The sequence below is a fragment of the Pinus tabuliformis genome, chromosome 2_2, assembly GCF_031772625.1.
Source record: "Pinus tabuliformis cultivar Carrire ecotype Pingquan chromosome 2_2, CPIR1, whole genome shotgun sequence".
NCBI lineage: Eukaryota > Viridiplantae > Streptophyta > Pinopsida > Pinales > Pinaceae > Pinus > Pinus tabuliformis.
This window is the reverse complement of record NC_142300.1, coordinates 243988070-244001736: the sequence shown is the minus strand read 5'-3', so window position 1 is coordinate 244001736 and position 13667 is coordinate 243988070. Positions and strand designations below refer to the sequence as shown.

The 13667-nt window shown below is 43.4% G+C and overlaps 1 protein-coding gene across 2 annotated transcripts in view; it reads left to right on the top strand.

The window, feature by feature from the left end:
- Positions 1-13667, top strand: part of LOC149192191 (synaptotagmin-2-like) — a 119591-nt gene that overhangs the window by 79401 nt on the left and 26523 nt on the right. For both annotated transcript variants that reach the window (XM_089404502.1, XM_089404501.1), the window contains 3 exons: positions 96-342; positions 490-840; positions 932-1060. In XM_089404502.1, the coding sequence (XP_089260628.1) occupies positions 96-342; positions 490-840; positions 932-1060 (727 nt within the window). The remainder of the gene's footprint in view (positions 1-95; positions 343-489; positions 841-931; positions 1061-13667) is intronic.

Below are 13667 nucleotides of genomic sequence, written 5' to 3'. Positions count from 1 at the left end.
TGTGTTCCTTCTTAATTGTTTTTCAACATATTCTTAAATTGCAACTTCATCTGAAATAATGTACTTGGAATTAACTTTGGTTGTTGATTATGCAGAGCTACGCATAAACCTGTTGGCATGCTCCATGTAAAGGTCATTAAGGCAACTGACTTAAAAAAGAAAGACATGCTGGGTAAATCCGACCCATATGTAAAGCTCAAGTTGACAGGAGAAAAACTTCCATCAAAGAAAACCAAAGTCAAAGCAAGTAATCTGAACCCAGAATGGAATGAGGAGTTCAACTTTGTTGTTAAAGATCCAGAATCTCAAGTTCTTGAACTTACTGTCTACGACTGGGAGAAGGCATGGGTTTTCTTCTATGTTATTTATTATATCTATGTTTTAGTCCTCAAAATCTACATATTTCCAATTTTTATTTCTGTTTCACTTATTATAATCTGGATTAGTATAGGATAAAGTTGGATTGTTGGACTTTTTTATTACTTGCAGGTGGGTTCACATGAAAAGATGGGTATGCAAGCTTATCATTTGAAAGAGCTTACACCATCTGAGACCAGAAGTGTTACGCTGAATCTCCTTAAAACTTTGGATCCAAATGATCCTCAAAATATCAAACCACGTGGACAAATCATGCTAGAGATGACTTATAATCCTTTCAAGGAGGATGAAAATTTACCTGTTGATGAGGATGATAGTGTAGTTGAGAAGGCTCCTGAAGGCGCACCAGCAGGTGGAGGCTTGCTAGTTGTTAGAGTCATTGAGGCTGAGGATGTTGAAGGCAAACACCATACTAATCCTTATGCCCGACTTCTTTTGAAAGGGGAGGAGAGGAAGACTAAGGTGCTTGTGCTTGAAGTCTTTTAATAATGTATTATCTCATGATGTGTTTGATTAACTGTTACTGAATGACTTACTCTCTTGTCTGAGACAGCCTATCAAGAAAAACAGAGATCCAAGGTGGGATCAGGAATTTGAATTTATGTTGGAAGATCCACCTGTCAATGATAAACTCCATGTGGAAGTTATGAGCAAGGGCTCAGGCCTGGCATTGCATTCAAGGGTATGCATTTTCTTCCATAGGGGTGTTCCCCTAAACCCTGACCGAATAATTTGTGAAGAATCAAGAACATTGATTTTTTGATTTGCTAAATGAGATTATTTTGTTGCCAAAATTTTTGATTGTTTTTCACAATTTAGATGAATTAGGATTCTAAATGATTGTTATGCAAATATATTAAGCATGGTGCTGATATTTGCAGGCATAACTTAGATTAGGAAGTCTAAAATATATTCCAACTCACATTATGCTTTGAAGGTTTGCATAAATTTTAAATTGTTCCATGGTGTGGAAGTACTTATTAATATTTTTGCAGTTATCGTATTATGCCAGTATGGTGAACAAAGCACATTGAATGGTATACGACAAGCATATAGAAACCACATCACTTTAGTATTCACCTCATCCTTACAACCATTATCAGAGAAATTTCTATTGTTGTTCTAGATCCAGAGGTTTTAGAAGCATGAGCAGATGGAGATGTGTTGCCACCAAATCTAGATGATGCATCTGTCGATTGAAGTTTTTGTTTTTTACCAAGCCTTATTTGTGCAACTTCCTCTATCTTGATGTATTTTTCCTATCTTCCTTGGATATCTTAGGGCAATCTGAGATCCCAATGGCGCCCTTATTGTTATCACTCTCCTTACCCCACAAAGAGGCCTCTTCACATGGGTATATGAGCCGATGTAAGGTTTTCCTTGATCACAATCATGATGACATAAAAAATTATCTAAACTTTCTTTATTGAAGACCAATTAGACTCTAGTAAACTATGACTGCAAATCTCAGAACCATATAGAACTATGGGTCGAACAAGGGTGCCCATTGGCGACATCTTGGACAATATGTCCTGAAAATCACATTTCAGAAACATTATCTCTCAAGCAGGGCCAAGGATTTGTAGTCCTTATTGACTTGGTTTGAAGAGCATGTCACATGTTGAAGCAAGGTCTTGTCAATATTACCCCCAAAATAAGTGCATGTGTTGGTGATTATTGAAACTGTACCCATGTTGTTCACTCATTTGTATTAACCTAAGTACTATGATGCGTGCCTTAGGGGCCTTGTGTTCCTATCTTGCATGTTACACACGTGACATGCTAGGATATGTGTTTGCCATATGTTAGGCATGTGTCCTAAAATAGGAAACAACCCTAACATGTGTTTGACATTGAGCCTTAGACATGTTGTGACATGTTGGACACCGAGGTGTGAAAAATGTAATGTCCCCAATTTTGATTTTTCATATGAGGGAGTTAATGGAGTTTATTGGGGAGGTGCTAAGCATAGCACACTTTTGTAAATTGAGCATTGGAGACATTTTTGGCATATGGGACTTAGGAGGGATAGAAAATTAATTTGCTAGTGGAACGTGGGGGCCACACCTAAAATCGAATTGCTAAGGGAAGGAGGTCGAAATATTGGATGGAGGGACCCACATGAGGAGGCGAGGTAAAATTATAAATAGGAGCATAGAAGCTATGGGGGTCTTTTGTTCACTCATCTATTTCCTTTATTTCTCACGCTGTTTAGTAGGGTCACAAGTGCTGCTTAGCACAACGTTCCCCAAGGGGAAAATTCACCCTTCTTTCGGTGGACTTTGAGTGACACCCTAGGGAGGTAAGTTTGCTGCTACATTTGAAGGGAGGCTTGTGGAATTTTGGGAGCATCTTTCAGCCATTCCCCTCAGCTAATTCGTGCTCCAGGGATGATGCAGTAGAGAAACTCATACCACTTATTTCAACTATTTTCCAGGGGGTGTTTGCCGAGAGAAATTTAGAGAAGTTGCTCCAGGGGAAGACTAAGCTTTGTGGAGAATTTCGGGGCTGGAGATTGTTGCTTTTGAGAGGAACGAATTTATCTTCCTAAGCCTACGCAGGGAGTCGCTGGACAACATTTATGTGGAGTTGATTTTAGTTATCTTGTGCCGGGATTTTATGTGAGACTTCTCCCCAACATCCGGGAAAACTTCCTTTATTGTTCCTATTGCAGATTGAGGAGAAATAAGGAGGATTTCAACAGATTTCATCACTGGGGGACGCAACTTTTGTTCAGGAGGGCGTAGCGCCAAAATAGGGCAATTTTGGAAGGTCGAAATTAGCGAAAACCCTTTTTGGTTTTTTGTGGGTTTGTTGAGAGGAGTCCAGGGTTAAATTTGCAGAATTTTCCGGGAAATATTCAGGCCAGAAACCCCTTTTTGTCCAGCAGTACATTTTATTATTTAGTTGGTAATTGCACCATTTTGTCGGTTTTCCGAGTGGTTGGTTTGGGGCGGATCCTTTTCTGGGTTTGGATGAGTATTTTTGGGAGAAGCTACAACTGCATTTTCAGGCGATTCCGAGCATCATAGAGGGTCACTCTCAACATTTCTAGTGCAACATCAGTTGCCAATTTCTGGGTTTGCACAAAAGGATATTGGGCCGAAGTTTCTTAGCGCTTGGGGTGATATCCTCCACTTGGGTTTGCTCCAACTTGCATATGCAAGCCTAGGTGCACTTGTTCCTTGCTATATGTACTTGTTACAGCTCATAATTTAATAAAATGGCTCAACTTATTTGCCTAGCTTCTTGGTGTTTTTGGATGGTGCATGTGTGTTTATGATTTTATTTTCTATAGCCTAGTTCATGTGTTTGCTATTAGCTGTAAATCTCAATTTGGAACATTACAATCGTATTAGAGCATGATCTTGGCCCAGCTGTGGGTAACCAGTGAGATCATGGGAGATTTGGGCATGTATGCACAGTGACGGGTACGCCATACACCACACATGGCTCAAGGGAGGTTCAGTATGCAAGAATTCTGGGGTGGAATCCACTAGAACGATGAGAGGTTGGCTCAGTTGAAGGTGTCAGACCAGATCCATCCTTGTCCTTGCAACAGAGACATCAGAGGTGCACAAGCCATGGGAGTACAACCATCTACACCATGTGGGGTAAGTCCACAGACTTAGGACACCAGATCTCCTTGAAGGGAGAAAGCAGGGAAGGGACAACTAGAGGGTGAGACCAGGGGGCGCTTTTGCTGGTGGAGACCTGGTTATAGATATTAGGAGCCTGAGGAGGAGATTGAACATGACGTTGAGGGCACACCAGATTATAGATAGCACGTAGATACATCCAATGTGATGTAGGAGTCATCCTCGTTGGAGACTCCCTTGACCACTTCGGTTGATATCTTAGTGGAGAGAATAGAGCATACATCAGTAGTGTCATCTGTTGATGAGGTGACTAGGGGCGTGTCCAGGTTTTTAGGTGATATCAACACACAATAGATGGGGGAGGTTCCAGGAGACGTATCCACCCTTGATGGGACAAAAAATCTTTCGGTGGACTTCCGAGTGTCAATAGTTCCATCAGTTTCAGGCCGACCTTCTAGCATTAAAAAGGTAGGCTGCGTCAGTGCAAGAGGTTATTCTGTAGTAGAACGAGGAGCTGGAGGGCATGAGAGCAGTTTGTGCTGAGTCCATGGCCAAATTGACTCACGTTGGGGAGCGGTTGGATTCCCCACTGGTGCAACTAGAGTGCACATTGGAGCGTGAGAGCAACCCTCTTCAGGCATACATAGACGGGCTGGCAACACTGTTAGGTCACCTTTGCCCATTGGAGAGAGAGAAACATAGCTACCTAGTTAGATTTCATGTGTTGACCAGGATAGCGAGATGAGACGACCTGAGTTGCACAGGGTGCACCATCCGCATGATGGGGTTGTTCTATGTGTGGGAGTTTGTGCATTCGATCCCTCTCTTGGGTTGCATGGGAAGAGATTCTAAGTTGGTACCCGGTGGAGTGGGCCATGGAGATGGTAGTGGACCTGGGTGTAGCTCAACAGGAGCTTCTAGGCATTGGGGATGCCAAAAGCCCTGATTGGCATTGGGATCTGGGAGGGACGACCTATCATTTCCTAGGTATAATGGTTGACTACATCCTAGATGGTATAGTTGACCTAGCAGCTGAGCACACACATTTGCTAGGGGAGTTTTGGTCAACACCAGTGGCCAACCAGCTTATGGGCAGACTCCTTGGGTTGTCTTGGTATGACAGTTGTGCATGGGATCATAGGATGATCAACATACTATGGTAGGATTTTGTCGGAGTAGGTGGCATTGGCATGCCACCAAATAGTGCCTTGTATGGAGTTGGGGATTCCTCACACTTGTGTAGGGCATGGAGGACACAGAGGAGCAGAGCAGTGGTGGCATCACTAATAGTACCTAGAGAGATTCACTTCTTGGGCCCCTCAGGGAGGATTTCGGGTGGAGATCCCCTCATTGGAGAGCATGGTGATGCGACGATGGAGGTGATGATACAGGTCGGGTGCGGGATGACACATATGAACACAACTTTAGGCCATCACATCCAGGGATGGGTAGGAGCATCTAGTGTGGAGTAGTGGTCTTCAGATGGGCATGGAGACGCATGGGGGTGTGCCATAGTATGTTGGACTACGTTGGGGAATGGGAGTGCCTCACATTGCATTGAGTACATGTGGGGAGTGACAGGTGCAGTGATAGGTGGGACACAGGACAGTATTGCCATAGTCGGGGGTATTCAATGGTGTACAGGAACAGGTTGTGGTGTACAGTGGCATGTCAAGGAGTGCAATGATATTGGGTGGTATGCAGTGGCAGATGATGTTGCGCAGCGGGTGCTTGGAGTGTTGCCTCCAAGGAGACTTATGAACACGGGCATTACACGTATCATTAGATGCAACCCACCTAGGATTGATGAGGACACGATTGAGCATCTGGGGACACCATGTTTAGTGGAGACAGGGCTTCGAGGGGGTTATCAGTAGATCCGAGATAGAGAGAGGGTCGTTTGTAGGATTACTTTGAGCATTCCAGTAGACTCTTGATCATACCATTTGGGACATACCCACCCATCCTCCTCCGATGTTGCTTACAGTTGCAGAGTGCTTGGTTCTTTCCACTTGACACTTTCCATTCAGGCAGCAAGGCATGGGAGGCTCACCCTAGGAAGTTGGAGGAGAGACCGTGTGTCATGTGTTGGGAGCAGACAAATACTGGCTTAGGGATGGCGTGGTTGATTGTCGAGGTAGCCTATGTTCCACCCCTGGGCTCACACTTGGGGAGGTGATCGAAAGGGAGTTGCATGGTGCTTTTTTAGCTGGACAACTCGAGGCATTAGGTGAGCATGAGGTGCGGGGGATGGTAGTCCTTGTTGCCAGGATGATGCCTAAGCTTCTGGCGATACCCGAGCAAATCATCAAGAGTTGGGATAACAAATCTTGCTGTGTGATTTGGCAAGCGTAGAGCAATTGGTTATTCACGGCATAGGCCCTTGATGCTCGGTGCCTACCTAGTGGATACAATAGAGGAGTCAAAGACGGGGCACAGAGGGGTCCCAACAGCTAGCAACGTATCACAGCGGCAGGCAGAGAGGATTGGGGGTTGTGGACCTCTAGTATGGTTATGGGATCCAGGGATCCAGTGGATTGGTGGGATACTCCACTCCTCAGTGAGCGTGGATAGGATAACATGCGAATAAATTCATTCATAGGTAGACACATGGGGAGTCACCGAAGCCCTCACCAAAGGGCGAGGCAGATTGTTGCTCAGGATTGGGGCCAACCATGGAGTGATAAGCACTGGCACTATTAAGGCGCTTTGGCAAGTTGGGCCTAATCTCGATCATCACATAGATTGTGGCCGAGAGTTATGGGAGAGGAGGCTCTGGTACGAGCATGCTAGGAAGTTAATGATGACCAAGGTGTCGTGGGGTCAACAGGATAGTTTCTTGCTACAATGGGCATGGCGCCTTAGCGTCACAATACTTAGCGGTTCAGCTACCCATTAGGGTGAGTTGGTTTCTACAGGGAAGGGTCATCCAAATTTTCCATTGGGTTTCAGTGATTCGCTGATGGCGTGAGAGACTTCATTAGCATGGCAGGATGGCCAACAAGAGGATTTTAGGAGGAGCTCATGCAGGAGAGACTTCATTCGCAGGGATTGAGTTGTATCTTCAGGGGCACACAATCAGAGTGCATGAGGTGGACTATTCGGTAGGGCAACTTCATGAGGATTTGGATAGAGTTTTACATCGTCAGGATGGTCTACTTATTAGCGGTAGACAGAGGGATTCTAATGCCCATATCTGGCAGGATAGTGAGTGGAGCAAGGGGTGCTTTACGTTGATCAGGTTGGCTTGGGATCTTAGAATTGAGGGACTCCTTCACTATGTGATAGTACAACGATCAGGGACGATCCAATGGCACATTTAGGACCCTGGTGAAGGTTGCAGTGACAATGGGGATCCACAGTCAGAGAGGGCGCTTGTTTAGGCATTGCTTGAGGACAAGCAATTTTTGGTGGGGAGGACTATAATGTCCCCAATTTTGTTTTTCATATGAATGAGTTAATGGAGTTTATTTGGGAGGTGCTATGCATAGCACAATTTTGTAAATTGAGCATTGGAGACATTTTTGGGATATGGGACTTAGGAGGGATAGAAAATTAATCTGCTAGTGGAATGTGGGGGCCCACCTACAAGAAATACACACCACTTGGAGAGAAAATCGAATTGCTAAGGGAAGGAGGTCAAAATATTGGATGGAGGGACACACATGAGGAGGCAAGGAAAAATTATAAGTAGGAGCATAGAAGCTATTGGGGTCTTTTGTTCACTCATCTATTTCCTTTGTTGCTTAAGCTGTTTCGCTGGGTCACATGTGCTGCTTAGCATAGATTTCTCCAAGGGGAGAATTCACCCTTCTTTTGGTGGACTTCGAGTGCCACGCTAGGGAGGTAAATTTGATGCTACATTTGAAGGGATGATTGTGGAATTTTGGGAGCATCTTTCAGCCATTCCCCTCAGCAATTCGTGCTCCAAGGAGGACGCAGTAGAGAAACTTGTACCACTTATTTCAGCGATTTTTCAGGGGGGTGTTTGCCGGGAGAAATTTGGAGAAGTTGCTCCAGGGGAAGACTAAGCTTTGTGGAGAATTTTAGGATCGGAGATTGCTGCTTTTGAGTGGAACGAATTTATCTTCCCAGGATCCGCGCAGGGGGTCACTGGACAACATTTTTGTGGAGCTGATTTCGGCTATCTTGTGCCAGGATTTGATGTGAGACTTCTCCCCAACATTCAGGAAAAATTCCTTTATCGTTCCCACTGTAGATTGAGGAGAAATAAGGAGGATTTCAACTGATTTCATCACTGGGGGATGCAGTCTTTGTTCAGGAGGGCTTAGCGCCAAAATAGGGCAATTTTGGAAGGTTGGAATTAGCCAAAACCCTTTTCGGATATTTGTGGGTTTGTTGAGAGGAGTCCAGGGTTAAATTTGCAGAATTTTCCAGGCAATAGTCAAGCCAGAAATCCCCTTTTTGTCCAGCAGTACGTTTTATTATTTAGCCAGTAATTGTACCATTTTGTGGGTTTTCTGGGTGGTTGGTTTGGGGCAGATTCCTTTCTGGGTTTGGATGAGTATTTTTGGGAGAAGCTATAATTGCATTTTTAGGCGATTCCGGGCATCATAGAGGGTCATTCTCAACATTTCTAGTGCAACAACAGGTACCAATTTTTGGGTCTGTGCAGAAGGATATTGGGCCGAAGTTTCTTAGCTCTTGGGGTCATATCCTCCACTTGGGTTTGCTCCAGCTTGCTTATGCAAGCCCAGGTGCACTTGTTCCTTGCTATATGTACTCCTTACAACTCATAATTTAATAAAATGGCTCAGCTTATTTGCCCAGCTTCTTGGTGTTTTTGATGGTGCATGCGTGTTTATGATTTTATTTGCTATAGCCTAGTTCATGTGTCTGTTATTAGCTGTAAATTTCAATTTGGAACATTACAAATGTGGAGGTTTGCCATTACACCAAAACCCGCAGGTGTTGGTAAACATTATAAACCAGTAACTAGGATCCCCAGGGTGGAAATTACGGATTCTATAGAGGTGCGGTGATTCTTCCAACACCCCCCCTCAAACGCAACTTGGGGGAATCGAACCTGGGTCCAAGCTCTGATACCATGTGGAGGTTTGCCGTTACACCAAAACCCGCAGGTGTTGGTAAACATTATAAACCAGTAACTAGGATCCCCAGGGTGGAAATTACGGATTCTATAGAGGTGCGGTGATTCTTCCAACAACAAAAAAAGTGTTTCTTGTTGACATGAGTTTGGATAGTGGTGTTGAGTTGGCATTAGCCAACTTGGATCTTAATGAACTAGTGCTAGAATTGGTCACTTTTAATGATGGTGATCCTCTTAATAGGCCATCCTCCACAGCAAGAAGCAACTAGTTTCTCAAAACCCAGAAAATATTTTACCCAAATAAAATTTCTGAAATCGCTATAAAATATATACCATGGTATTTTAACTTTTGAAAATTAATTTGCAGTGGAAATAACAAGAGAAATCAGACATAAAACAACAGAGAAATGATCCAAAACAATCCTCCTTCACTTTTATATTAATCAGAAAATTATGGTCGGACCCTTAGAGAATTTTATTCAGAAATTTATCAGCTGTAGCAAAACCTGTAACTTGGCTTGCTGTAGGAAATCAATCAGCCTACTGTAGGAATAAATTGGTTGAGATGCCTCAGAAATTTGGCCCCTCTCTACAATAAATTCGACCTCTTTACTCCTGTTGTATGGTCTACTGTATGGCCTTGTTCAAAAGCTATCGACACCCTTTTCCACCCCCTAACTCAGCCTCCTCAAGCCTGTACATCCTGTGCATGCGTGGGCTCAGTTGGCTGCTAAATTGGCCTATCTTCAGCAATAGCTGTACTTGGCCTTCTCTCTATCCTCCTCTTGGCTCCTTTCGACCTCCACTTATCAAAATTCCTGCCTCTCTTCAGTCAAGTTGAGCTGCTCTTGAGAAACTGTCTCCCAATCACTCAACCATAGAATGTATCACTCACCCTTGTACTTATACTTTTCTAAAGGGTGTGATACCATGGGTCATTAGAATAACATGGGTCTATGTTTTTATTCTCTCTGTAGTCTCCTTCATAATTTTCCAAGGTTAAATCCCTAAGTCACTTAAATAATTAGTTATTTATACTTAGCAAGGCTGCTTGGGAGTGGGAGTGGGAGTGGGAGTGGAAGCAGGAGTGGGGAGCGATATTTTCAAAAGCTCCCAGGTTGGAAGCAATTTTGGGAGCGAATTTTATATAATATATATTTTTATATATTTTGATGCATATAAATCAACAAAAGCATGTAGAATGAATGATGAATTAGTGATGAAAAAACATAAAAACATGGATTAAACCATATAACATCATTCACCTAGTAGTTATAATCTTCATCAACCACAGGTCCACAAATTACAAGTTCTCATTTATATAGCATGTAAGGGTGCACATAACTAAAATAACATCAAGTGCAATCCATCTTTGAACCGGAAATACATCAACAAATAGGCTCTAGATGGCCTCTAGCATCCAAAAAAAACACGCTACAACAAATACCTACTGATCATCAAAATCCTTGCCTATCTTGGGATCTTTGTCATTAATATCACCTTCTAAGCATTAATATAAGATAGAAAAAACGTAGCATGTCTAGTCAAGATTTTTTTTGAGTGATGGGTACATTTTTAGTAGGGTCATGATAGAGGAGTTCGACAACCAATATTACTAACATCAAGGTACATAGAGGGTTTGGTGCTCTTGATTAAATATGAGTTCCATATCCTAGTACATGACAAAATCTAATGGAAACATTGCAATCCCCCCAATCCTAAAATCATGAAAAAATGATAAGTTTGCTGGATTTTGAGTGAGATCTAAAATTCTACTTTCTCCATATGAAATCCAATGGGGTTGGAACCACTTCCAAACATCCTAAGTCATTTCATGGAATGTAAAAAATTTAATTAAAGGATGAAAATGAAGGATAAAGGAGATCATAGTTGATCCCAAGGAAATCTACTATACCATGAGATCATAGTTGATCCCAAGTTGAAACAACATCCAGAAGTAGATTTCCTGTCCACTACATTCCCTGCCCAATCAAAATCTATGTAGTCCCGCAACTGCAATCCACCAACTTTGATATATCTTAGCCCAAAGTCCATTGTACTTCTTAAGTACCTGAGCACATGCTTCATTGCCACCTAGTGAACCCTCTACTCCACCATGAACTGGTTGAGTGTATTCACAACAAAATAGATATCTGACCTAGTATTGACCAGATACATCAAAGAACCTATCATTTGCCTATACAATGTGGGATCCGCCAACTCACCCTCAGAAGCACTCAACTTCAAGTTGGTGATCATAGGTGTAGACATAGGCTTGCAATCCTCCATCTTGAATCTCTTCAAAATCTCAACTCATACTTGCCCTGCCTAAGGAAAATATCTCCTAGTTCCTGCCACACCTTTAGTCCCAAAAAGTAATGCATCAAGCCAATTTCCTTCATTTCAAACTCAGAAGCGAAGTCTTCCTTGCACATTTGTATGAGCCTCTTTGGTCCTATGAAGAGAGATATCAACATACAATATCAAGATAAGCAGTTCACCCTCAACAAGTACGTAGTACAAGTTTGAACTTGCCTCACTCTTGGTGAAGCCCAAACCAAGAAGATATCCATCAATCTTGGCATACCATGCATGCCGAGCCTCTTTCAGCTCATAAAGGGCTTTCTTCAACTTGCATACATGAGACTCCCTCTCATGCACCTCAAAGCACTGAGGCTGCTCAATATACACCTCTTCCTCAATCACGCTATTGAGGAAGGTAATCTTCACATCTATCTGATGTATCCTCCACTCCATCCCTGAAGTAAAGGAAATAATTGCCCTAATAGATGTATATCTAGCGCTAGGAGCAACTGTCTCCTCATAGTTCAGTCCTTCCTTCTGGGAGAACCCTCTCACCACAAACCTCACTTTGTGCTTCTCGTTGCTACCATTTGCTCCATGCTTGATCTTGTAGATCCATCGAGAAGTGGCTGCTACCCCTTAGGTGTTGGCACTATGTCCCATACATCATTCTTCATGATGGAGCTATACTCCTCCATTATGGCATCCCTCCAACTCTGCTGATTTGTTGCTTCCTTAAAGGTAGAAGGCTCAGGCTCACTGATGCTGCTTGTGAAGACCAAATAACAGGAGAATCTGGCTAGTGGTCTACTCTCCCTGAAAGTGTTGCTAGGATCCTTCACATGCTCCTTAGCATCCCTCAAGGTCTGCTCGGACCATCTCGGCATTCTCTTAGTAGAGCTCGAAGGAGCCTCTTGCTCCTCCTCCTGATCTACAAGCTGTGTCCCTATTGTTGGTGCTGCTAGTCCCTCCATTGCCTTCGTAGCCTCTCGCTTCCAATCCTCTACCCCTTGCTGGCTCTATGTCATGAGACCTCCTAAATGTCTCGCCCTCCTTGTATATAACATCTCGACTGACGATGACTCTCCATTGTCCTAGAATGTAGAGCCTATAGGCATTTGAGACTTCACTGTAGCCCACAAAAATGCCCGACTGAAGATGACTCTCCTTTGTCCAAGAATGTAGAGTCTATAGGCATTTGAGACTTCACTGTAGCCCACAAAAATGCCCTTCTCTGATGAGGGCTCCAACTTAGTCCTCTTCGCTGTAGGATTATGGACATAAACTGGATTGACAAAGATGCGCAAATGACTCACCTCCAGTCTGTCTCCTATAAAGATCTCCTTAGGAATCTTGTCCTACAATACTCTATGAGGATCTGTTCTGCAAGTAAACAACTGTATTGCAGGCCTCCACCCACAAAAATATAGGCATGTCTTGATCATAGGTTATTGGCTTCACTGCTCCCACTATGGTCTTGTTAGTCCTTTTTGAAACCCCATTTTGCTGAGGGTTGTAAGGCATTCTAAGTTCCTTCTTGATCCCTGCCTCTTTGCAGAAATCCTCAAAACTCATTAGATGTATACTCATCCCCATTATCAGATCTCAGTACCTTAATCTTCTTCTCAATCTAGTTCTCCACAAGAGCTTTGAACTCTTGAAATTGATCGGAGATCTCACACTTGATCTTCAAGAAGTAGATCCAAGTCTTCTTGGAGTAGTCATCTATGAACGTCGCAAAGTAGCTAGACCATGCAATTGATTTCACGGACTAGGACCACATATATCTAAATGCATCAAGCCCAACACTCCCTTGGACTTGGTCTCGCTGGGATGAAATGCTTCCTTGATATGCTTGCCAAGCACACAACTTTTTCACACTCCCTCCGGCTCCACCCTAATCTTTGGAAATCGTATAACCATCCCCCATAACATAGGAAGAGCCTTGTAGTATAGTTGTCGCATCCTTTTGTGCCAAAGCTCATTTTGGCTAGCAATGTCATGTACAAGGGCCTTCACTAGCTGACCTCTCAACATGTATAGGTTTTTCTCCCTGCTCCGTATGACTCGCCTCACCTAGGATCAACCCCTTTTAGCCCAACCACTACTCCCCCCCCTCCTTGAAGCTGGCCTCTATTCCTCTGTCCTCCATGGCCAAAACTAAAAGGGGATTCTTCCCCAACCTTGGTACAAACATCACCTGCTTCACCCCCATGATACTCGTTGAGTCCATCTGAAAATATGTGTTTCCAGTGCCCTCTATTACATACCTGGTGTTGTCACCAAGCTCCACACGTAGATCTCTAGGCTCGTTG